Source organism: Danio rerio, chromosome 4 (assembly GCF_049306965.1).
Source record: "Danio rerio strain Tuebingen ecotype United States chromosome 4, GRCz12tu, whole genome shotgun sequence".
Lineage (NCBI taxonomy): Eukaryota > Metazoa > Chordata > Actinopteri > Cypriniformes > Danionidae > Danio > Danio rerio.
In genome coordinates this window covers 15,799,162-15,821,999 of record NC_133179.1, presented here as the reverse complement: position 1 = coordinate 15,821,999, position 22,838 = coordinate 15,799,162, and the positions used below count along the sequence as shown (strand labels likewise).

The window sequence follows — 22,838 nt, the reverse complement described above, 5'->3', positions numbered from 1 at the left end:
ATCAATATGTAAGGTTGTGTGTAGATGACAGATCATTCATTCTGAGAACAATTTCATTGTTACTTATTCTCCAAGCTTGATTAAACCCTTAACATGTGCTTTCTTGATGAGGAAATATTTGTTATTGGTAATCAGTTTACATACACAGGTACATTTTAACCTTCTTTATAATCATCTGGTACACAATACATGCAAAAAGATCACTGTACAGCCACATGAATATTCATGTATCACTGAGGTTTGCTAATTGGAGTCAATCTGTTCTGTTGTGTAGGTGGTGAACTGCATGCATCCAGACAATGAGAAGAGTCCAGAGGTGCAGGTGAAGGTGCTAAACTGTGACACTGTCAGTCAGGTGAAGGAGAAGATCTTGGACGCCATCTACAAAAATGTCCCTTACTCACACCGACCAAAGGCCTCTGACATGGATTTGGGTATGACTACAAGTATACTAAAATTACATGCCTTCATTTGCATTTAACATTTGTGGGTCGATAAATGTGCATTCATTTTACCAATACTGTTCTACAGCCTTTGATTCACACTCAAGCAAAGAATCTATTATCTATCATTTAACAGATGGGATCTTGGGTAACATGATAGAGCAGGGGTTCTCAAACTCCAACTTGCCTCAACACACATGCAAGGATGTTTTTAAAAAGCCTAGTAAGAGCTTGATTAGCAATTCCAATTGTGTCTGACTAGAGTTGGAACTAAACTTTGCAGGACACTGGCCCTCCAGGACTGAGATTTGGAACCCCTGTGATAGAGGATCCATTTGTAATGGTTATTAATTATACCTTAAGAGATTCAAAACAATGGCTGTATGCTCAAATCATAAAAAATAAATACTTTAAATATATTAATTGGCAGACATTTTATCACCCAAATGAGAAGAGCTTAACAGCTTCCGCAATCACACAATGCCCGCTGAGGATTTGTTTCACCTCTGGGATTTTGAACTTTAGACAAGTAAAGTTTTACACACACATCTTACTCACAACTGCTCTTACTTGCCAGGTGCCTTCTTCACTTTTAAGTACATTATTGTCCTATAAAGTCTACCTCAAGCACACAAGAATTAAGTGTCTTGCTCCTTTTCTCAGGTCATAGTCTTGCTGAAAAGTGATAGAACATGCCATAGAACTATTGATTCCATTCACAGACATGTTTGAGTTATAAAACAAGTAACTTTTAACATTGTCAGCCGGGTTTTAAATCCTCCAACAGCCAAAGCTAAGCTTCCTGTTGAAATGGATCAATTGTCCAAAAGTAATAATAATCTCTTTAAAAGACAAGTGTTTTTATTTTAATTTTTTCCCCACAGAATTGTAGACTTCCCGGTGACCCTTCTGATGATTACCTCAGCATTTTATTCAATGAGTTGAATATATTGCACATATGTTATCTCTGACAAAAGATTCATTTGTACACACCTAATTGACATGCAAAAAATAGCCAGACTGATCAGTATTTCAACACGTTTCAAAAGAGAATCAGAATTTTTATGCAGTACTCTCCTCGTTCCTCAATTTTTTTCAAAAGGCATATTTCTCTAGATATAGCCTAACGCTAGCCTACCCATAAGGGAATGAAACCATGATAAGTGAAGAAATAATTTTACCCTCTTTGACAGGCTCTCCTGTGTAAAATGCCTTTATGGGCCCCGGAGGGCAAGCATGTTGTTTTATTATTGTTTTATTAGGGGGGAGAATTGGACAGTGTCTGAGAGAGTGTGTGCGACTGTGTTGTAAGATAAAGCAATGGACGTCTCTGCAAGAGAGGAGGCATCTCAGCATTCCGTAAACGGATCTTTGGGTCTCCTGAGCCCAGCACACACTCTGGCCCTGATCCACGGGCCAGATAAAGATAATGGGTAATAGGAATGAGGTAGCCTCCATCTCCTCGATCCCTCCGAGACAGATTGGACCAGAGTGTTTCTGTCCCTTGCCTTTGTTTTTAATTCTCTCTGCCACAGTCCCCTGAGGACAGGGATCGAGAAAGGGAAGACAGAGGGAAAGAATGAGAGAGTGATGCAGACAAATCAATGCACTTCAGCCCATTTCAGTCTCTATTTTAACAATCGTGTAGATTTTTTTTTCTCTCTCTCTCTATCCAGCTACATCCTGCTGCCATTGTTTTCAAAGAGATTGCTTCTGTTCTATTGCGTTTTCATTTTGTTTCTTATTTTAGTCTGGTCAAAGTTTTAAGGTTTAAAGTTCATATTATTTTTGTAGTTTTCAATCTTTCTTTTCTTTTAGTCTATTTTCTTATTTTTTGTTTTCTTTTCATTTATTTTGCTTTTATTTTCTGATCTTCTCTCTGTTAGTTTACTCTGTTCGCAACTTCGAGTCGAAGCTCATTTGCATGTTTATAGACAGCACTGTCGTGAGATATAAAACAATAGTCGTCCCTCTCCTGGAGATTTGAAGTTATTCTCATCACCCAGAGACACGTTTCATCATTCTGCCTATGATTGCTGTTTTGCTTTTCTGGTTGGGATCAGAGCAAAAAAGAGCAGCAGGCGGCATGAAGAGGCCTCACTCCTTTAGTGTTCCAATCATATATTCATTTGCAGCCGAGGAGAGTCCAAAAAAAAAGAGAAAGACGTCCCTCTTGTTCCTGGCCATGTTATCCGTGCATCACATTGCAAAAGGATATGTTTATTTCATTCAGAGCTGATTCCCATCTCATCAGACTTGCTGTTTTTGCTGAGGCTGCAGACAGCTGCTGGTGGGTGCTGATGGCTGTGGGGAGGATGAGAGTATACTTGGCATTTTGTTGTGCATCTCTAGTCAGCTCAGTAACTACAATAAGAGCAAGCTCAGCGGGAGGCTTAACGCGGTCGATCAGGGCCGTTTGGGCTCGGGATGCTCGACCCACTACAGATGAAAAAGGAAGTGACTTTCAGCAGTGGCTGTAATCACGCCCATCGATCCACTGGCCACGAAGGCCCGGCTCTCTAACAAAGGGCAGAAGAGATTAATTTACCTTTCCTTTCCTTCCTCAAATGCTGCTTCACAAACCCTTTTTTTCTCTCTCGATTTCATTTATTTTTTTTCTTTTCTCTCTCAGAATACAGACTCTGTCCCTTGCCTATTATATTGTTCCTGTTTTAGCTAAGTGTGGTAATTAATTCAATTTTTTCTATCAAACAAGTGTAGAAGCATAATTACAATTACTATATGCTGCAAATTCCAGTAAACTACCACCACAAGAGGTTTTTGGCAAAAGAATCTAATGTTGCTTTGTACACTGAAAATAAATGTAAAATATTAACCGTTATTTTTCATAAAGCAGAACAAAAATTTAAATGATTGCTGCACTTTTAAAATACCAAGTATTAACACTGAGTTTAACTTTGTTTGTTTGCAGAGTGGCGTCAAGGAAGAGTAGTAAGAGTCATTCTTCAGGATGAGGATGTTACCACAAAGATCGAAGCTGACTGGAAAAGACTCAACATGCTGTCTCACTACCAGGTAAAATCAATGCCAGACATATTTCCAGGAAAACTCATACATGTAATGAGGTGTTCAGTGAGCAGATTTGTCATGCATGAAGTGTAGAGACATTAATGCTTAAGATCAGTGGAAAACAGTATACTTCTGTCATATGTACCATCATAGGTTTTTGTTTAGTTGGCTGTTTGCTGTTTCATAATGTGCTTCAACGATGGATTTGAGCCTTTGAGCCAATCTTAAATCAGGAGGAGGACAAGCATTGTACCTGCTGGTTTCTATTTAAAGCAGCATCTGCAGATGTCCCAGTACATTTTGTCTGACAGCAGTGGGATGCAGGTGCAGGTGGAGCTGAAGCCTGACAGATAGGTTAGATGATCCAGCAAAAGACTTTTAATAAACAGCTCTGTGTGATCTGAGTTGTGGCGTAGGCTTTGTCAGAATTTATGCTTCTATTGATAGACACTAATACTGGAGCAAAGAGATGTAATTCGAGATTAATGTCTTTTTGAATCTCAGAAGTATAATGATCTATTCATGTTTGTCTCTGTTGTATCAAAGAATCGTCAAAAGGTGTTAAGCAAAAAGGCAGAGCAGAGGATGTAATTTATAATGGTAATGTGTCTGAGTTGATTAGTTGAGAGTTTAAGAGTTTGCACACTGTTATGCAGCTTAGTCCTATCAAGCAGCCCTATGCCCCAGCTAATTTCAATTAATAGGGTGCAGTCCAAGCACTTCCAGGTCATTTTGAAAACTGACTCTGATTGACAGATCTCCAATGTTTTGGACGAGGACCATTGAGTTCCAGTAGTCAGGTATGGCGACGTCTCTGCAGGGGACTGATAGCATCTGTCTAACTGCAATTATATAAACTCTCGAAGTCTGACAATCCCAGACCTATCTGTCTGGCCAGGTGGGGCAGTTTAGGGTGGAGAGGAGACAGGCGCTGCTTCATTACGGTGTAAATAATTTCCCCGGTAAGCCACCCTCTGAATGAGCTTTTTGAGAGAGAGGAGTCGGCACAGTACTTAAATTAAATGTCACGGAGTGGCGCATGGGTGCAGGGCTGCAAGCGGCAGGATGGATTAGCTGTTGATTGGAATCGGAGATGAGATAATGAAGACAGAAGTTAATTCATTTTTGGTCGGGGAGGGCATGCTATCCTTGACAAAAAAGCTATCAGACACCCTAAAGCAGGTCGCACACCAGAAGTGCCGCTTGGCGACGCGCCCCGCCATGCATTTTAGAATTCTAAACATAGGTTTCTATTAGGGTATACACACCAGCATCGCAAGTCAGCGGCTGTCGGCGGCGCCCACCAATGACTCAAGTCGCAGTTCAATTTTCAGCCGCGCCACAGAGCGCCATCTGATTAGTTTCATGTAAAATATTATGCGAATGTGCGCGTCTGGTGTGTGATACTTTAAACTGTCATGTGCGCGCCGTGTCGTGACGCCGAGCGGCGCTTCTGGTGTGCGACCCGCTTAAGCCTGTTAAAGTTGCTGAAAAAGTGGAAGACCCCCCCTTTCCATTTCCTTCCTTGCCACAAATATGTATTTGTTCTTTTTGTAAAAGCTCAGAATTCCTTGATTTATTATAGTACACAATCTGGAAAGTCTGAGTCAAAGTCTGATTTATCTGTTACAAAGGATCCACTGTGCATTTCTAATGTATATCTTGAGTCATCATTGATTCTTTCCTCCAAATCGAGATACTACAAATGTATCTGGTTCTGACTTTAATTCTTTGAAGTCTTCTTGGGAAGCTTCGCATTGGGGTTGTATAATCCCCATCCCAAAAATTTGACATGTCTGAATGCTATCAGGAACACAGAGGCTCTCTTAAAGCGTAAACTTGCCCGCAGAGGAAAGATAAAAGAGAAAATCTCTGCTGTTTTCTAAAAAGCCCCTTTTCAGGGAAATATAGCCCTTGTCTGAAGTCTCCTTTCACACAGTATTCATCTATACTGAGAAGTAAAGAAATATCTGTTTGAGTCTGCTGAAATTTGGACAGCTGTCCTCATGGGCCAAGGCTGTAAACCAGGACAACTTCATCCTGAGCTTCTTCGTCCAAGGAGAAAAGATGTTCAGGGTTTGAGAATAATGTCCTAATGCTCTGTAAAGCTCATGTTCTCCCTCTCACTGTGGTATGGGTCCCTGTACAGTTCTGAGCCCACACCATCTAGATCAACCATCACCTCAATTAACCCCATAAGTGCCACAGGCATCCAATAGCAAATTATGTAGATGGAGGGATATCTCATAAGGGAGTAGAGGCCCCCATGTGTTAATTGAATTTGGCTTGCTGAGGCTTACTGTGGTTAGCAATTGCTCAGGCATATAGTTAAATAGCTTGGCCTATCCCAGCAGAAGAAACTTACTAAAATAAAAGACGATTATCACATCTTATCCCTCACTCATGCAGTTACACATTTACCTGGATGTGAAACAAGGGGTTTTAACCCTAGTTAACCGTCATGATGCTGAAAACATTACACATCTTGACATGGACAGCCTGATGTAAGGATGTGTTTTGTGGTTTTTGTAAGCTGTCTAAAATAATTCTTGTTTTTGTGCCCACAGGTGACTGATAATGCTGTGGTAGCCCTTGTACCAAAGCAGGTCACTGCATACAACTCTGTGAATAACTCAACTGTCTCCAGAACCTCTGCTAGCAAATATGGTTCGTCAACACCTTTTATTCCTTTTCTAATTCTCACAATGTACAGCACGATATGGGAAATATTTAATAATCAATTGACTCAAGTCTCTAGAGCAGTGCAAAGTAACATTCCACCTTAGCTGCACTAAGAATCAAAAAAAGAAGTTTAAAAACGGTCCTGTCATCTCTTAGGAAGGCAAGAGAAAAGTAGAAGTTAAATGTGTAGCATCTTAGCTGCTCACAAAAGAGAACAGGAACTGAGCTCAAACGGAATTACGTGAGATAGTCGGGCAGCATACAAAGGTAAAAGCAGGGAAAATGAGTCTCTTTGCACTTGACTTCCCTCCTGAGACTCTGAATCCGTCCCTGTCATTCCCCCGCCATCAGTCCCTCGTACGATTGGGTCTGATAAAGCTCAAGATCAAAGCTCAGGCCCGTCCGAGCACTCCCCCTACACATCAAATAGACCATTAAAATCATCTCATCTCCATATACTATCCTGCACTCTAAATGAGCCTTAAAGAAGAGAGTGAGTGTGACAGATGGGAAAGACAGCAAAAAAATGCCACACATCACTTCACTCTTTTAGAAATCTTCTTCAAACAGGTCAAGAAAGAGAGCCGTTTTAAACCACCTGGGCATAATGAAAAGATATTTTGCAAGTATTTTGTGTGGCTGCCACAATTTAATTAATCTCATGTCCTCTAAATATAGCCTACATTCACAAGGGTTTACTAGTTTGGTTCAAACAGCATATGTCAACCAAACACACTCTCAGAGTCCTGCTTATTTATTAATAACAAATTCATTGTTTGGCATTTCAAACAGCAAATAATTCTTAGGAAGTGTTAATGTAGTTAAATTCAGATCAGCGCCAATTCATTAAATATAAGCATACTCCCATAACCCCTTCTCTCAATTCTTTTTAGTCTTCCTCTGTTTTTGTCTTTCTTTATGTTCCTCTTCTCTATCTGCCTCTTTCTTTTAGTGAGATTGATTTTTGTTGCATCTGCCACTGTGAATCGTTTTTTTATCTTACCAAATCAGGCTTTTGCCAATCAATTTTTTTTTCACACTGTGTAAACATTCATCGAGCTCTGTTTTTTTAAATGCCATGGCTGATCTCTCCCTATTGGCTGAAGCATGAATATTTCATCTGGCCTGACACCTGTTCGATTTTGTGTCCACCAAAGAGAGCAAACACGCACGTTTGCTGGAGAGAGAGCAATAGAGAAAGGGATGAAAAATTAAGCATCCACACATTCTAAATGATTCAGATCCAATCTTGAGTACTGTACAACAACAAAAAAGCCATTGAGTTTCACACATATAAGAACAGATACGAACAGACGCATGGGACATTTGTCATGAGGGAGAATGAGGAACTGCCATCTGATTGGGTCTTTGTCTTTTCACTACCGCAGAAAACATGATCAAGTACACAGGCAGTCCGGACAGCCTGCGTTCCCGCACACCCATGATCACACCTGACCTGGAAAGCGGTGTTAAGGTATGGCATCTGGTGAAAAACCATGAGCATGGAGACCAGAAGGAGGGAGACCGTGGAAGCAAGATGGTCTCAGAGATCTACCTAACCAGACTGTTGGCCACCAAGGTAAGCTCTGCTGCCATGTTTGATATTTTAGGCAATAGACATGTGCAGACTGAATGACAGAAGTTGTCAACACATCTGATACTTCCAGAAACATAAATCCAAGTAGATTCAAGAGCCCAATGTGTCAAACGGTTCTATTTATGCTGTTTGTTTCAAACTGCAGTTGGTCTGTTTTCGTCATTAGTTTCACACTGGCTGACTTGATGTCAAAGCATCAACAAAGCTGGTAAAGAGATGCTTGTATTGGTCTGAATACAAATTCTTTAGTGCTTTCAGCATTTTGCTTCAAGACATTAGTAAGTTGAGGAAATTAAATAGGTTTTGTCTGATTAGGTGAATATCACTATTAATATTACTCTGTTCAAATCTATAACCCTTAGTATTTATCTTTAGCACTGAACTAATCCTGTATTGTAACCTCAAATCATACTATAATGAACACAGATCCGCCATTATTTTTGTAAGTGACTGGATAGTCTATAAATGGACAATCGTCTCTGGTTAAAATTGGATGTGAAGCCCCTATCCATGTTTCCTCGGAAGGAAACAAAGTTTCTGGGACAAAAATATGCTATTTGCAGAGCTTTAAGTGATTCTGACCACCAAGAAACATTCCTGGTGTACCCAAGCAGGTGTGTCAAAAAATTTTTAACAGACACAAGCACAAATGCCCTGGTGATTACCCTACTCGGTTGCAGGCTGTGTGTCATATTTTTAGATGGATTATTTCTGTGAAATAACCAGTTTATCGCAGACACCATCTCTCTTGGTGAAAAATGATTGGTGTGACAGCACTGTAATTGACTGTTTGGCTTTCACCCCTGCAATAAATACTAGTGATCTGCCTGGGGTGTCGACGCTTTCTGCATTCGGTCCATCAGTGTCTCTGAGGACTGGTGAGCTTTACCTTTTTTTCCATCTTCCCCCATTATGCGAGGCTTTATTCATTTAATCTTTCTTCCTCTCTCGTTCTTGGCTTTCTGCAATTTTCCGCTCTCTTTCTGTTTGCAATTACACAAATGTTCTTTCCTTACCTGTCCAGGACGAGATCACTTGAAGCTTAATGCTTCTCTGACTGCCAGCCTGTGTCTGATAGCATGCTTTTAAGTGCGCTGTAATGACCAGGTACATTTCAAACGCCCGCAAATAGCCACTTTGGTTTCTGGGCGACTAATGATGATGTTAGTCGTCACACAAGATGACACCTGTCAGAACCTTCGCAGTCATCCCTGTCGCCAACCTCCTGCAGCTGTCGCTGCGTTGATACAGGGCGCGGGTGAGAAATATGTATTTTCATCTTCATAGGGAAAAGATAAGCTGTCAGGGATCTGGGACGCAGTAGAATTATTGTTGTGATTGTCAGCTAACTGGATTTTTTTTCTTCTTCCTTGCCGTCTCTTGCCATCTGCTCAACGGAAATAGGATTTTGTGTGCTGTGCCTTGTGCACACCTCATCCGGATGCGAAGCTGGTGCTGACTGAAAGATACGAGCGCTGCTTTTTGATACTCTCCCCTCTCTCTCTCTCTTTCTCTCTTCCATGTATCCTATCAATTCTTTCATTACAAGTGGATTAGATTCTGTCGTCTTCTCTCCTTCTTAGACTCATCGCCATTAAATCAAATTAGGGTCAATGGTGCGGGTTGGACGTTAATCCGTCCGCACAAAGCAGCTTAGGCAGAATCCCTTCCTTTACGTGATATTAAAGGTGAACTTCAAAGTAGCACTTTTACTATCAAATAGCTTCTTGATTCAGGAACGCCGGTTTCATTGGTTGGATTACTGACAGGTGGTCCACAAATGTATTCACAAACAGACAAACACAGCTCTTGTGATGTGTGTTCAAGTTAATGTTAAATTAATTAAAGCACAGGACTAAGAAGAAGGGGTGGGATGGATGAACACTAACCCTCTACTCTTTGTGGTTCCTCAGGGCACTCTGCAAAAGTTTGTGGATGACCTGTTTGAGACCATCTTCAGCACAGCACACAGAGGAAGTGCTCTTCCTCTCGCTATCAAGTACATGTTTGACTTCCTGGATGAGCAGGCCGACAAGCACAACATTCATGACCCGCACGTCAGACACACATGGAAGAGCAACTGGTAAGATGCCTCAAACATTTATATTCATTACTGTATTCTAGGGAAAGCAGGGCATGTTTATTTATATAGCACATTTCAAGCACAATGATAATTCAAAGCGCTTTACATATACAATAATAGAAGAAATATAAAATACAATTATAAGGAATAAAAACAATGAATAATGAAATGATTATAAGCTTATTACAAATGTGTTAAAAGGAAAAGAAAGATGCAAATAGTGTGATCTATTGGATGTAACACAATGCTCATTCAGTAAAGGCACAGCTAAACAGTTGTGTTTTAAGTCTTGATTTGAATGTGCCTGCATTTGTAGCACATCTGATCATTTCCGGAATTTCTGAAAGCAGAGATTGTAATATTACTGATGTATCTCTTACTATGCATGTGAATATGGCAATGACTATGGGAGAAATTAATAACGCTAGATTCCAAAATTAATTTCACCCAACCAATTTAGAGGCATGTCTCTGGTGGAAGGGGGTTGTGGGGGTTAAATAAACAACTAGCGCATCTAGTGAGAAAGGAAGAGGGTATGAGATGAGGGGTGGAGTGGATGAGAGGGGGAAAGAAAGCTTGGCATTACATTTAATGAGTACTAATATATCATTAGCCTCTGCCAGCATCTCATCACGCACCACCCCAAAAGGGCTATGAGGGATGAAGCGATGATATTGATGTGAGGGCACGGCAGGGAGGCAGTGGGTACAGTCCCCTATTTACTCTGTTTTATAGACCTAATTTCCCCCCATCTCCCTCAGCATGTTTCAGGGCCATTTGAGAGCGTTAAGTGTTTTTGGAGAGCACAGAGGGTCACTCTTGCATTACACATTAATGGAATCGTTCTCACAAAGAGCGGAACGTTAAATGGCGATTTATCATCTCACACTCATTGCGGGGCATTATAGCCCCATGCCACTGCGGCATCTGTGATTTTTTTAATGTACGTGAGAGGGTCTTCTACAGGACTAATGCATTGCTAGCCAGCTTTTTGCTGACAACTAATGCCTCAGACAAAGAATGAAATGACTCCATTTTCAGATATTGTGCACAAAACAACAGGCTCAGCTTTATCTGTATGGTTAGATGTGCTGCTGCCACCACACAGGCCGTTAATTGGACTATTGCTGTGGGTGGGGCATCTTTGCAGTCTGTAGAGGATTTTAGCACTCTAGAGCTAAATGGTTTTGGCTGAGAAAGCTCAGGCATAATCACTATTTTGTTTACAGCCTGTTAATATTTGCTCATCAATTCTCTTTACCTGTTATAACTGCTTTTAAAGGGAAAGTGAAATAATTTGTGCAGTGTGCACTGAGGGGTTTCTCTTTTATTATTGATTTTGCAAATGCAAGTTTTTAGACAATTCAGACAGTTAAGATGCCCATGTCTTTTCCTTAACCTTATTCTTTATTTGATTGTGTCTTAAGCAAGCACTACTTTTATATTTAGAGCAAGAATAAAATCTAGACCACCCAAATAAAATATTTGATCAAAAAAACGAATCCCCTGCAGCGCTGTTTAATCAAGCAAATTTTAACCTTTTTAAAGAGCTGAATAAGCCCATTGTATAAGCAATGTTATCAGTGGATGAAATATTTGAATATTAAATCCCCTACACATATAAATTAGCTTTTATCAAACTCTAAAGAATCAATTTAGACAAATCAAAACGTAAATGATGGATTCCCCTGTTTTGTTAAAATTTTCTTCTTCAAATGCATCAAAGGATGCCTTAATCAGATCTTTACCCAAAGCCAGGCAGAGATGGATTGCTGATAGACAAGGCTCTTGTGAATCATCCATCATGTCATTGTCTATCTTGTGACTGGGCGAGCATTGGGCGGTACAGCTTGCCAATCAGAATAAAAGCAGTCAATGCAGGGATACAGATAATCAAAACAGTTTGTTTGGCTTGGGTAATTTAACTCTCCTAATTGAGCTACTTGAAATGCAGATGACTAGAATTAATGCTATCGCTTTAGAACTCAAGGGGGGTTCACACACACAAGGACTCACAATGACAGAATAGTGGGTGCCATTTTCTACCATGAAATCCAGATTTATGCATAGTTCAACTCTGCAGGTGCTCAGTAATTCTTAGCAACAACCAATAAGTGCTGTCCTATACTGCAGTCAACCAAATCAAGCAAACAACAGTACAGTGATTTGGTGACCTCCAGTTGTCAGTGTGAATACTATTACACACTATAGACTCACTCTCTGTCATTTTCAAGCCATGTTAATGGCTATTGTCAAGAACAGATGAGCAGAAGTACTTCGTTTTTAATATGTAATACACATTTACTGTTCAGGCAGGAATATCTGTAATCTGTAATTTAGTCTGAGGGCAAAAGATTTCCCAATGCAGATTTAAGTAGTGACGTTGGGGTAGATGTGCTGCTTGGTTTGAAAGTGAAAGCTGTACTTAAAGCATCTCTATATTAAGAACAACTTCTAATTCTTGCTTTTATGACTCCACCTTTATAATCCTGTAGAACTAGGCAGGTTTAACGTTGACTTATCGTCAATCAGACACGTTTCTAGATAAACCTCTTGAAATAACTAGTCAGACATGGAGAAATATGGGATACACTACTTTAGGCAATCTTTTATATCAATTTGCCTATTTCTGGACATAAAACTAAGATTCCCTAGTACATCAGAACCATTTTGCACATTACAATACTTTCTACCTTTACACAAAAAACAGGCAGAAGAAAGCCAAAAGATGGGTTCTAGCTGAAGAATGTAAGGCTTTTCCCAGAGAGAGCTCCACTGAGCCGAGTGCTATATTTAGCTGGGATCTAGTCCATCCAGACATCATTCCCATCGCCTGATCCACTCACTCACTCGGCTGAGAGCTCTCTCTAAAGTATGGTGCTTTAGACACGTTCTGCTTTTTGTTCTGTACAGAGAATACAATCTTCTCAGAGGCCAGCTGTGGCAGGTTTATGAGGGTGTCGACTGGTTGTTAAAGCATTGATATCCTTTTGATAGAGCGCAGATAATCCCAGTTGATTCTCTCTGATTAATTTGGGAGTAATAATACGTGGTTTGCTCCCCAAATCCTCTTTGGTGCAGTTGTTATTGTTAAATGAATTCGGAGGGCAATAGAGAGGGGGCCGCTATGGAAAAGCTTTTGTTGACTGTTTTCTTTCTCTCTTTCCCTTTGATGTGAAACTCTGCGTCCGTTTCACTGCAGTGTCCTTTCTTATTCCCTCATCTCTTCTCCTCAGTTTTGTTATCTAAGACAAAACCAAAGCTGTCTCGAAAATTAATGAGAACTCTGCAGTCTCAGACATACGCATAAAGTCTCAGACCAAACACCATCTGTGACCCTAGAGATGCACGCGCACACACACACCAGGGCCTCGGCTGAGTTGATTTCACTTTGGTGCAAATGGGCCAGCGTATATAGTAGCCTTGTATACATTTATTGTTTTAGACAGGTGCACGATTGCTGGGCGGAACAGAGATAGAAACAAACTAATATGAGATGTATCAGTAAAATACCCTTGAGTGTGCCACAAATATTTTTGCTATCATTAGAAAAACGGACTGTGCACATCTAAATAAACTGATATAATTTATTAATATCAATCAATATACATTTAAGATGAAAAAACGGTTTTAAAAAGACAGCATCCTATTCTGCAACTGCTTTTTATGCATTAAAAGAGCTTTTGGAAAAAAAAAAACATAACCTATTCTCTGATTTCCACAGTCTACCTCTACGATTCTGGGTGAACGTTATTAAGAATCCACAGTTTGTGTTTGACATCCATAAGAGCAGCATCACGGACGCCTGTCTGTCTGTGGTGGCACAGACCTTCATGGATTCATGCTCGACGTCAGAGCACCGTCTGGGCAAAGACTCCCCCTCCAACAAGCTGCTGTACGCCAAGGACATTCCCAGCTACAAAAGCTGGGTGGAGAGGTGAGCAAAAACATGTCTATGTTTCAGATTTACCTTCTTTATAGTCCTTACAAAGTGATTGAACAGTCAAACCCTTGTCAAACTTGTCAATCACAATCTGAAAGACCATCTCAGCCCGACAAACCCAAAGGAGCAGACTTTCCGTGGCCTGCTTGATTTCTGTTTACAATCGCTCTAGAATGACTTGAAATAATAAATTATACCATTCTCTGACCCATCTAGGTATGTGGCTTAGGTAATTGCAAATATTCTTCAGAAATAGTTTTGAAGGATCATTTCCAATCCTGGGAATTAACCCTTATATGAGGCGGTACATTATCCCTATTTTTGTAATGGTTGTGGATATTAATGAGCTCTGCACTAATGCAGAAAATCAGTTGTGAATTTGTAAATATTTTTAATTAGAGATGCAAAGATATTTACATGGGTAACAGTGTGAATAAAAGCAAAGAGTTGTATTGTGTCCTGCAGGTATTGTGTGAGTGTGTTTAGCTGCTGGTAATCAGACTGAAGTGTGTAGTAGAGCTCCAGGATGATGAATTGCAGCTCTATTGTAGTTCACTAGATCTTCTGGGTCTACCCAACACTGCACCAGAGCAATTAGTCAATGTTTGGTGAGAGAGGCAAACTTTTCTGCTTTTCCCACAATCCTCTGGGTCAGAGGCTTTACGTTTAACAATGCCAAGAAAGAAGAATCTTGGGTAAATAAAGCCATCGTCCTACATGCAATGACTGTAAAAGAGCTTTCTATGATTCCATTGTTTTCTAAAGACAACAGCTCTATTCACATAGCAAGTGCATTGCGCAGCGTTGGTCTACCACCACCCTTTAGTAAACAGAGCTGATAAAACTCATCAGTGCCGCGTGTCTCGGCTAACACACACTGGCCCTCAGTCTCTGACGAACGTCTTTATTTGCCGTGAGGTATTAGCGTCTACTGGAAAAGATGGGTAGCTGGCAGACGAGCTTGATAGGGAAAATGATAAGACTGTAATCATGCTGCCAGCTCACATTAACCACAAAACAGCTGAGATGGAGGGAAAAGCTCATTTTCATGCATTAGCTAATGTGTTACATGTCTTTAAGGACTGAGATCATGCTAAAATGTGCCTACTGAGGTGAAAAGGCCTCCTTTAATTAAAGGTGCTGGCATCTATGTGTTTAAACCAGGTAATCTACATTCTCAGCTATACATTCTACCTTCTCAGTTACAGCTCTCACGTTGCTCACTAATTGGTTTTATTTTGGTTATATCCTGCAAGCTGACAGATCTGTGAAGGTTGGGATAATTGTTTTTGTTGTTTTCAGATCATTTGGAGAGATGTATAGATTAGAGACTTTTTTGATCTCCAGCTACTGTGGCTAGTTGTTTTTCAAAATGTATGACATTGCTTATGCAATGGGTTGTGGTTCCATTGTCACATTCTAATCTGATTATTTCTTACCCAAAAATTCTAAATAATGTGTCAAAACAAATAAAACACAGCTGTATACAGACACTTTTTATTAAGTCTTTTGTGGTTATGTCTATTAATAATCTGTTCAAAGAAAAATTAAAGTGAAAGAGGCAACCCTGCTTTAAAAAAAACCTACAATTTAAAAAATTATTTTCAACCAGCTAGTGGGAGTGGCTGTCTTACCTGCCACAGCTGAATTCTACCCGCATTTGGCAGCTGTTAATGTCAAGTCCTGATTAGAGATGTGTACTGTGCTGGGACAGACACGTATTCGGGACTGCAGAGCTCGTAAAGAGAGCCAGGCAACAATTACCCAGCAAAAAAGACAGCAAGAAAGCGGTTGAGTCAAGGACATGTGGTGAAGTGCTGCCTTTGATCCTCTATGCCTTTATAAATGCAGGGGTTGACCTGTTTTGGGGAAGATATAAATGGAGCAGGGGGTGCTGAATTCGGAGTCCTAGCTACCATACCCATGGGAACATTTGTACTTTTTCCCTGAAATGAAAAACCCTCAAATATCAGAACTTTGTATACATCTTATAGAAGAAAACATTATTGCCAGTCATCCCTTAATCCTACTCCATTCCTAAAATGTATAGCACCTTTCTAATTATTTATAAGAAGCTATTTTTGAGGCAAAAATCTTGGTGGGTAGTTGATTAGTAGTGTGAACTGGTCCCCAAAATGTGACATATAAATATATTAATTACAGTCTCAAAATAGTTGTTAATTATAATCTCTGTTAAATAAATGTATTTTTAAATGCCATTTCTACTTCATTATTATAAAGTCATGGTCATTCGTTGGTCAAACAGTGTAGCACTTCCATATTTAGACATTTGCAATACATTCACGATGAAAGGGAATAACCAGCATGGACTCATTCTGGCTGACGAACAGCTGACATTTAAACATGGTCTTAATTAGTGCCAGGCGAGCTGCCAGTCATTAGCCCTGGGAAGCTGCGGATACAGAGAGAGAAGCTAAACTAAAATGTGTGAACTCATCTTTGGATTCTATCTCTCACTAGAGAATAGACTCCTTTAGGATGGACATACCTAGGAATATTAACCTCTGCCTATCTGTCTTATTCAACATCATGCCATTCTCCTCCACTGATGCCCCATGGTGCATTGCAGCACGTACCTGCCACTCAATGCTGCTCACGGGAGCCTGAAACAGACATGCTTGCCGCCAGTTAGGTGGTGAATGTGTTGAGTCCAGGAGTTGGCATGGTGCAGGAATTAAAAATGTAAATGACCTGCCTTAATTAAAGAGTCGACAGAGCCTCTGCAGCTGCAGGTGACAGTGACTGATTGCTTTTCCTCCACCAACACTCTTTCACTCACTCTCATGAACCAGCTACCCAAACCCAACAGATCATATTGCTCCGTTCCAAATCCTACTGAGCTGCCTACAGAGACGGCATTTTAAGGCATCGTGGGTGCTCACAATGCATGAAGGCTGTTCCAAAAGATAGGCATGTTAATTACAGTATACTAAGATACCCTATAGCATCAAATGTATCCTTTATGTTAAGTAAAAAAATCCAAGATGGTGAATGCAGCAACAGATATGGGTAATATAATTAACATATTTCGTTAAAAACTAAGATTATGGATAATAATTTGTGTAAAGTGTGTTTTTACTCTTATTTGAATGTCACATCATTACCTTAGCAACTTGTCTCAAACTTAATTGCAAGATGCAGAAATATTTTGGCCAAGTACAGTGCTCAAAGCCTTGAATGAGGCTCTGTTATGTTTGGAATAGAGTCTATGTAGGCAGCAGTTTTGTAACTGTTTGCTTCTACAGTAAGTGTGGGCTTTTATATGTGTGTGCCGTTTGTTTGTATTTAGTGTTAGCATATGTGTGGAGCAGATATATTGAATGCTCCAGCATCCTATAGATTCTGCTGATCTCTGGAAAAATTTCAAGGACAGCGGCTCATTAAGTCTCAGTCACTCACTGATGTAAGCCGCAGCTGTACTGCCACTGAAAGTAAATGCTGAACTGATTGTAAGGGGAGGGACAGCTCTCGGTCAGTGGCAGAAAGGACCATGAAGCATTATTCTACATTAAATTAAAAATAGGTTTCATGATCAAACCCTGTCACCACTAGTTCATGCTTTAGGTATTCTTTAAAGAATTGGTGCTATTTATCAAATTCTGTGTTTTTTAACAGATACTACTCCGACATTAGTAAGATGCCGGCCATCAGTGACCAGGATATGAATGCATATCTGGCAGAGCAGTCCCGCATGCACATGAATGAGTTCAACACCATGAGCTCCCTCAGCGAGATCTACTCTTACATTGGCAAATATACAGAGGAGGTATTGAGAACACTTTCTAACATAATACATTATCATCATCATCATCATCTAATGTAAATGCATTGCATTTAGATAAAAGCCAAGTAAATAAAATACCAAAGAAATGTGCGAATGAATGGAATATGTGGTACTTGAAGGCATGTTTAACTGATGTGTAATCTCCCTTTGGTAGATTGTGTCTGCACTAGAGCAGGATGATGGTGCCAGGAAACAGAGACTGGCCTATAAGCTGGAGCAGGTGGTCGCCTTCATGAGCCTGGAGAGCTGAGAACCACATTTCCCAGAGTGCACTGGGAGATCCATCAGAAACCAAGCCGTGCCTGAGTGAAGACCTATCCATCTATCTCATCTCTTCTGTTTGCAATCTTCCCACAAAAAAAAGTGTTTGCATCATATTAGTTCTGCTTCCTAGAAGAGTAGAGATGGGAACTGGATGGTGGGTGGAGGAGCCAAGGACTACATTACCCATGATGCAGTAGAGTGGGTGGCCATCCAGCTCTGCTGTGTAGAGAAGGGGTGGCTGCCTATGAGTTCCACTTCACTGCATCCTCCATCCTTCTCCCTGACTGGAAAAGAAAAAAAAACATTTCTGTTGCCTTCAAAGTTTAGCTGATAAGCAGAAACCACAATGTTTGGTGTCAATTTGTTCTGACTTTTATGACTAGGGTAGTGTGCGACACTAATATAGTGTCCAGTTCATTGTAGTACCTTTATTAAACACTGAAACGCAAGATGAAAAAATGGTACGGCATGCATCTGAAGAATGCAGACCATTTGGGCCATTTCAAAAGACACAAACACATTGAGGATGCTGGATTTACGGGACATGCAAGATCATATATAAGCTTTGATAAGAGAATCAAGCCTGGAGGTCCAACCTGCTTAACCTTACTTCAAAGACAGTAAGGTGTATTTAAAACCTTTGGGGCACCGCAGGACACAAGTTAGTGCTTCAATACTCTTGTCTCTTCCAGGACCTTACTAGAAAGCGAAACTGAAAGACAAGACCTTTCATCTTGTGGTATACCCACATCTTCACCACTTCAACCCCAGCCTTCATTTTGGCATCTATCCGGCTTGTGCACATCTGAATTTAACCTCTCTTATCTATATGAGTGGAGGAAAGCCAAGGTTCAATTCCCTTAGAAGCAAGCACACATACACACACCTCTGCCAGAGAGCGACACCTTCTCTCTGTACTTCAGCGAGGTTCCCAGGACCTACGCTGTGCTGCAAGAGGACTAAGAAATCTTTACAAAAAAAGCACACATTAAATAGGTGTCTCAGTTCACACATCCTGTAGGGGGACTTTAATTGCAACATATTCTACTCAGAATTAGCTGTTAATGGGGGGAAATGGTGCATTATTGAAAATGCACAAATGCAGCCTGCACTGTTGACTGCCACAGGGTCCCACCCTTAACGAACACTCTGGAAGCCTCTAGAAAAACCCACACGTGGACAAAGTTGGTCAGCGGAAAACCAAAGGAGCCCAATTTAAAAAGAGCAAAGTGAATAAATTACCCTGCGAAGTAAACACAAGGCAATGGTTGTTTTATGACCTGCAGTGTAAAGCTATTGCTTTATCTGCAGCCCCATATTTGTTTCTGTCCATTATGCTCTGCACAATACAGAGCCTGTACTTACCCTTGCGTGTCCAAGTTTAGTTATTGCACAACTGGGAGGGCAGAAAGAAATCCCGATCTGAAGCTTAAGGGCTTGCTGTAGTTTAAATGTGCCAGCGGCCTTGAGGGATGACTCCTACCTGGGCTTAGTGACTCCAAAAGAAAACGGACAGTCAGATGAGGATGTAAAAAAGTATTGGATGTAACTTTGACAAAGGGAAAGAGACAATTTAGCTGCCCACCTCTCTTCTGTCCTCGGACCCCTTCTTTCCCCTTGACAGCGTGCCCTATGTGGTGATGTTAATGTGTGGAGAATCAGCCCAGGTCCACCTTGGGTGCTTTATTGGCTTTTTCAGCGCATGTATTTCAATTTAAACTTAAAAAAAAGAAAAAAGGAAAACAGAAAAAAATAAGCCTTGCAATTGATGATGTGGATGTGTTCTTTTCTTTCTTTTGCTTGGAAGAACGAGATGGTAAAAAGTGGCTGTCATCTTCAAAACTGCAACCTCTGTTAAGGTGGAACCTTTATCCTGCCCTTTCATTCAACTGCCATAGCCATGTTTTGTGAATGTGTTAGATGCTGATAAGATTAAGGTGAAACCTTAAGCAAATATAGTATATACCCTTGCATGCTGACCTATTTGGATGATATGAAATGAACTGCCTTGCTATCAATTTATCTAATACTACTAGTAATTTCTAAACTGAACCAAACTCTTGTTAGACATTCATCAGACTCCTTTGCTCTTCCTGTCAGGTGGATGGTCTTTCTCAAAAGACGTCCACCTGAGAGTTTTCATTCACCTATAACATTTATACTGAACTAATGTGACCACAACATTACATGCCAATCCAAAGCTAACATGCTATTTGGTGATCCTCACAACATTTGATTTGTTGGGCGTCTTTAACGTGCAGCTATAAAGACTTATATTATATAACTGTTTTTTTTCTATAATTTTTCAGAATTCCATTAGCTTTCCACAAGTTTATTTTTTAATGTTGTTTAGGAAATTGTCTTTGTATGTGTGATAGCTTTGGGTTCCCTTGTGTTATTTTTCAGCATAGCTAAGTAACAGGATTGTGTTGAGGTATTTCAGGATTTCAGGTACACGGCTGCCCCCAACTAATGAGATAAACCATAAAGTAAATATAATGATAGAATGAGAAGTCGTCAGAGGTCCTAAATGAGCAGCTCACAATTAAATTTAAAAAGCTGATATGTTCCTGGATTCCCTCATGGCTCTGATCCTTGTTATGTACCATGTTTCATCTCTTGTGTACATTTAACAGAACGACACCCCCATCCTTTTTTTGTTCAAAAGACCTGATAAAGTTTCCACCTTAAACATTTTGTAAGAACTAGCTCAGTGTTACAGCAGGCTTTACAGAGACCTGTTCAAATAGACTTTTTAATATTTCCAGATTTGATGCAAGATGAGTTATCCTGATGGGAGGAGAGAAAGAGAGAGACCAGCGGAAAGGCAAGCTTCTCTAACTTTGTTATAATTAATTGTATACCTGTGTATGTAAATATAATGCATTCCTATTTTGCAGTCAAGAACAAAATACTATTTGTAATATAGAATAAACTTTATTATGAAAAAGATGGAGTCTTTCTTGCTCATTTTGTGTCTCTACCTTGCTTTGAATTAGCTTAATGAAGTCAGAGAAGTCAGCGTTTCCATGGAAACAGAAATTGCGGAAACAGAAGAGCTCTGCAGCGGCCGCTCCCACAAAAGCCTGTTCTTCCCCCAACTCTCCAAACTACTCCAACTAAACAAACTTTTTCCAACAAGGCTTTATATGAAAAGAATATAAGCTATAAAAACACTGAAGAGACAGCGCAAGGAGAAATTTGTGCACACCAATATCTAATCTAAAGAAATAGGGTTTCAACCTCCATGTCTACTGCTCTAAACTGCACCTTGCTATCTATTCCACCTTCAATAACAATAGAGCCTTTTTACAACCATCATCTTGCAGAAAAACAAAAACTCAGACTTTAACCTCCTGATGTCTCACAATGCCAGAGGGCTCAATTGCCAACCTTTATTACATTTCATCTCATTGCACTGTAACGCTTCTCTCAGTTAACGAGAAACTGTTTCCCTCCACAACTCCAGTACGTTTCCTCTGACCTTTCAGCATTTGTCTCTGGGCTCTCTTACAGGAAGTCTAGAGTGAGATGACCATTTTAAAACCTCTTCACAAAAATGTCACCTCACAACAGGTGCTAAAAGCGTCTACCCTTGTTGACTGATTTCTTGCCTTATAACCTTGAGCACAAGGTCACCATAACAGCAAGAATTTATGAAACGGTGGTCTAGCTGGTATCTCCCTAAAAAAAACAGAATAAAAAAATCTAGTGCTTATATTTCAATCAGCCAGTTTGTATTTCTTAGAATCTATTAATTCCACAACATTCCAGCAGAATTCTTTCCAGCTGCATATACATTGCAGGGCTGCTAATAAGAATGCAGTGTGAACGATGGTGGACTAATTCCTGGGATTGACTAAAAAAGGTATTGACAGCTGCGGGGGAGCAGATGGAAGCAATTAGCATTATTAGTTGGTTGTGCTTTGTCCTATCTGTCTAAGTAAACATCTGTGAAAAGACAACAGATCCGGCAAATGCTCCCAACGAGTAAACAGAGAAAACTAAACAGTGAATTCATCTCAACTGAACAGAGATGCAGCAGACAGCAGTGAGATCAGCCATCCACACCTACACAAAACACTGAACAGTTTCAAAATAAATATGATGAAAATACCAACATGGTGTCTGTGCCCATCTGGAGGAAGGGGACTTGATCACTATCTAATTCACAAGATATGGTCCAAAACGTAAAGTTCAGAAAAAAGACAACAGAATAAGAGCACCTAAATTTCTAAAATAATGCTGAATTCCTTGTGGTGTTACTTGTTTTTTCAAAAATTATTTCACGAGGTGAAGATGAACCTGGGAAAGCACATAGCTGTACCCATCCACTGTAAATTTCAGCATCAGTGATAGAGCAGCAGTGCCCTCTCTTTACTAAACACAACCCTTCCAAAACTATGGATACAGTCATTTTCAATTTCCAAACATTGAGTATTAGGCTTTTAGATGCTGCTATGAAATCAATTACCAGCCCAGGTTCATTTTTTTAAATGGATTTCATCATGTGTGCAGTGATGCCTAATTTTCCAATAAATGTGTGACGCTCTAGCAAACGCATGTTTCATATGAGGAAAAATTGACTGTGGCACTGACAATGTTCAAGTTGTAATTGCATTGATATGTTTGCATGTCTCCAACACAACTGGCTGTTTAATAATCAAATTCATGTTCTGTTGTTAGGTGAGGCCTGACATAAGCATGCTCACAAGTGCATCTACTAGTCTAAAACAGACTATTAGATTCAATTAGAATATTTATATTTTTTTCTAGCAAATGTTTTTTAATTGGTAGTTTGTAACCTTAAAGGGATTACATAAAGGCATTTTGCATATTCAGCTAAATTCAGTGTGCAATGTTGCTGTTTGAGTACAAAAAATATCATTAAAAGTGATCATTAAAGTCATTTTCGGCCATCTGGAAGCCAGTAAAGGGCTGGGCGGTTAATCATATAAAAATAGCAAGTGTGACTGAGCAAAGCTGCAATT

At 40.0% G+C, this 22,838-nt stretch overlaps 1 protein-coding gene across 3 annotated transcripts in view; it reads left to right on the top strand.

Annotated features, from left to right (window-relative positions):
• The window catches only part of plxna4 (plexin A4), a 236,655-nt gene extending 215,856 nt beyond the window's left edge, over positions 1 to 20,799 (top strand). For 2 of the 3 annotated variants that reach the window (XM_073945613.1, XM_005164690.6), the window contains 8 exons: positions 275 to 434; positions 3,376 to 3,479; positions 6,041 to 6,140; positions 7,544 to 7,734; positions 9,666 to 9,835; positions 13,560 to 13,772; positions 17,415 to 17,565; positions 17,738 to 20,799. In XM_073945613.1, coding sequence (XP_073801714.1) covers positions 275 to 434; positions 3,376 to 3,479; positions 6,041 to 6,140; positions 7,544 to 7,734; positions 9,666 to 9,835; positions 13,560 to 13,772; positions 17,415 to 17,565; positions 17,738 to 17,833 — 1,185 coding nt within the window. In that variant the 3' untranslated portion in view covers positions 17,834 to 20,799. 3 annotated transcript variants of the gene reach the window in all.
• Positions 20,800 to 22,838: the final 2,039 nt, after the last annotated feature.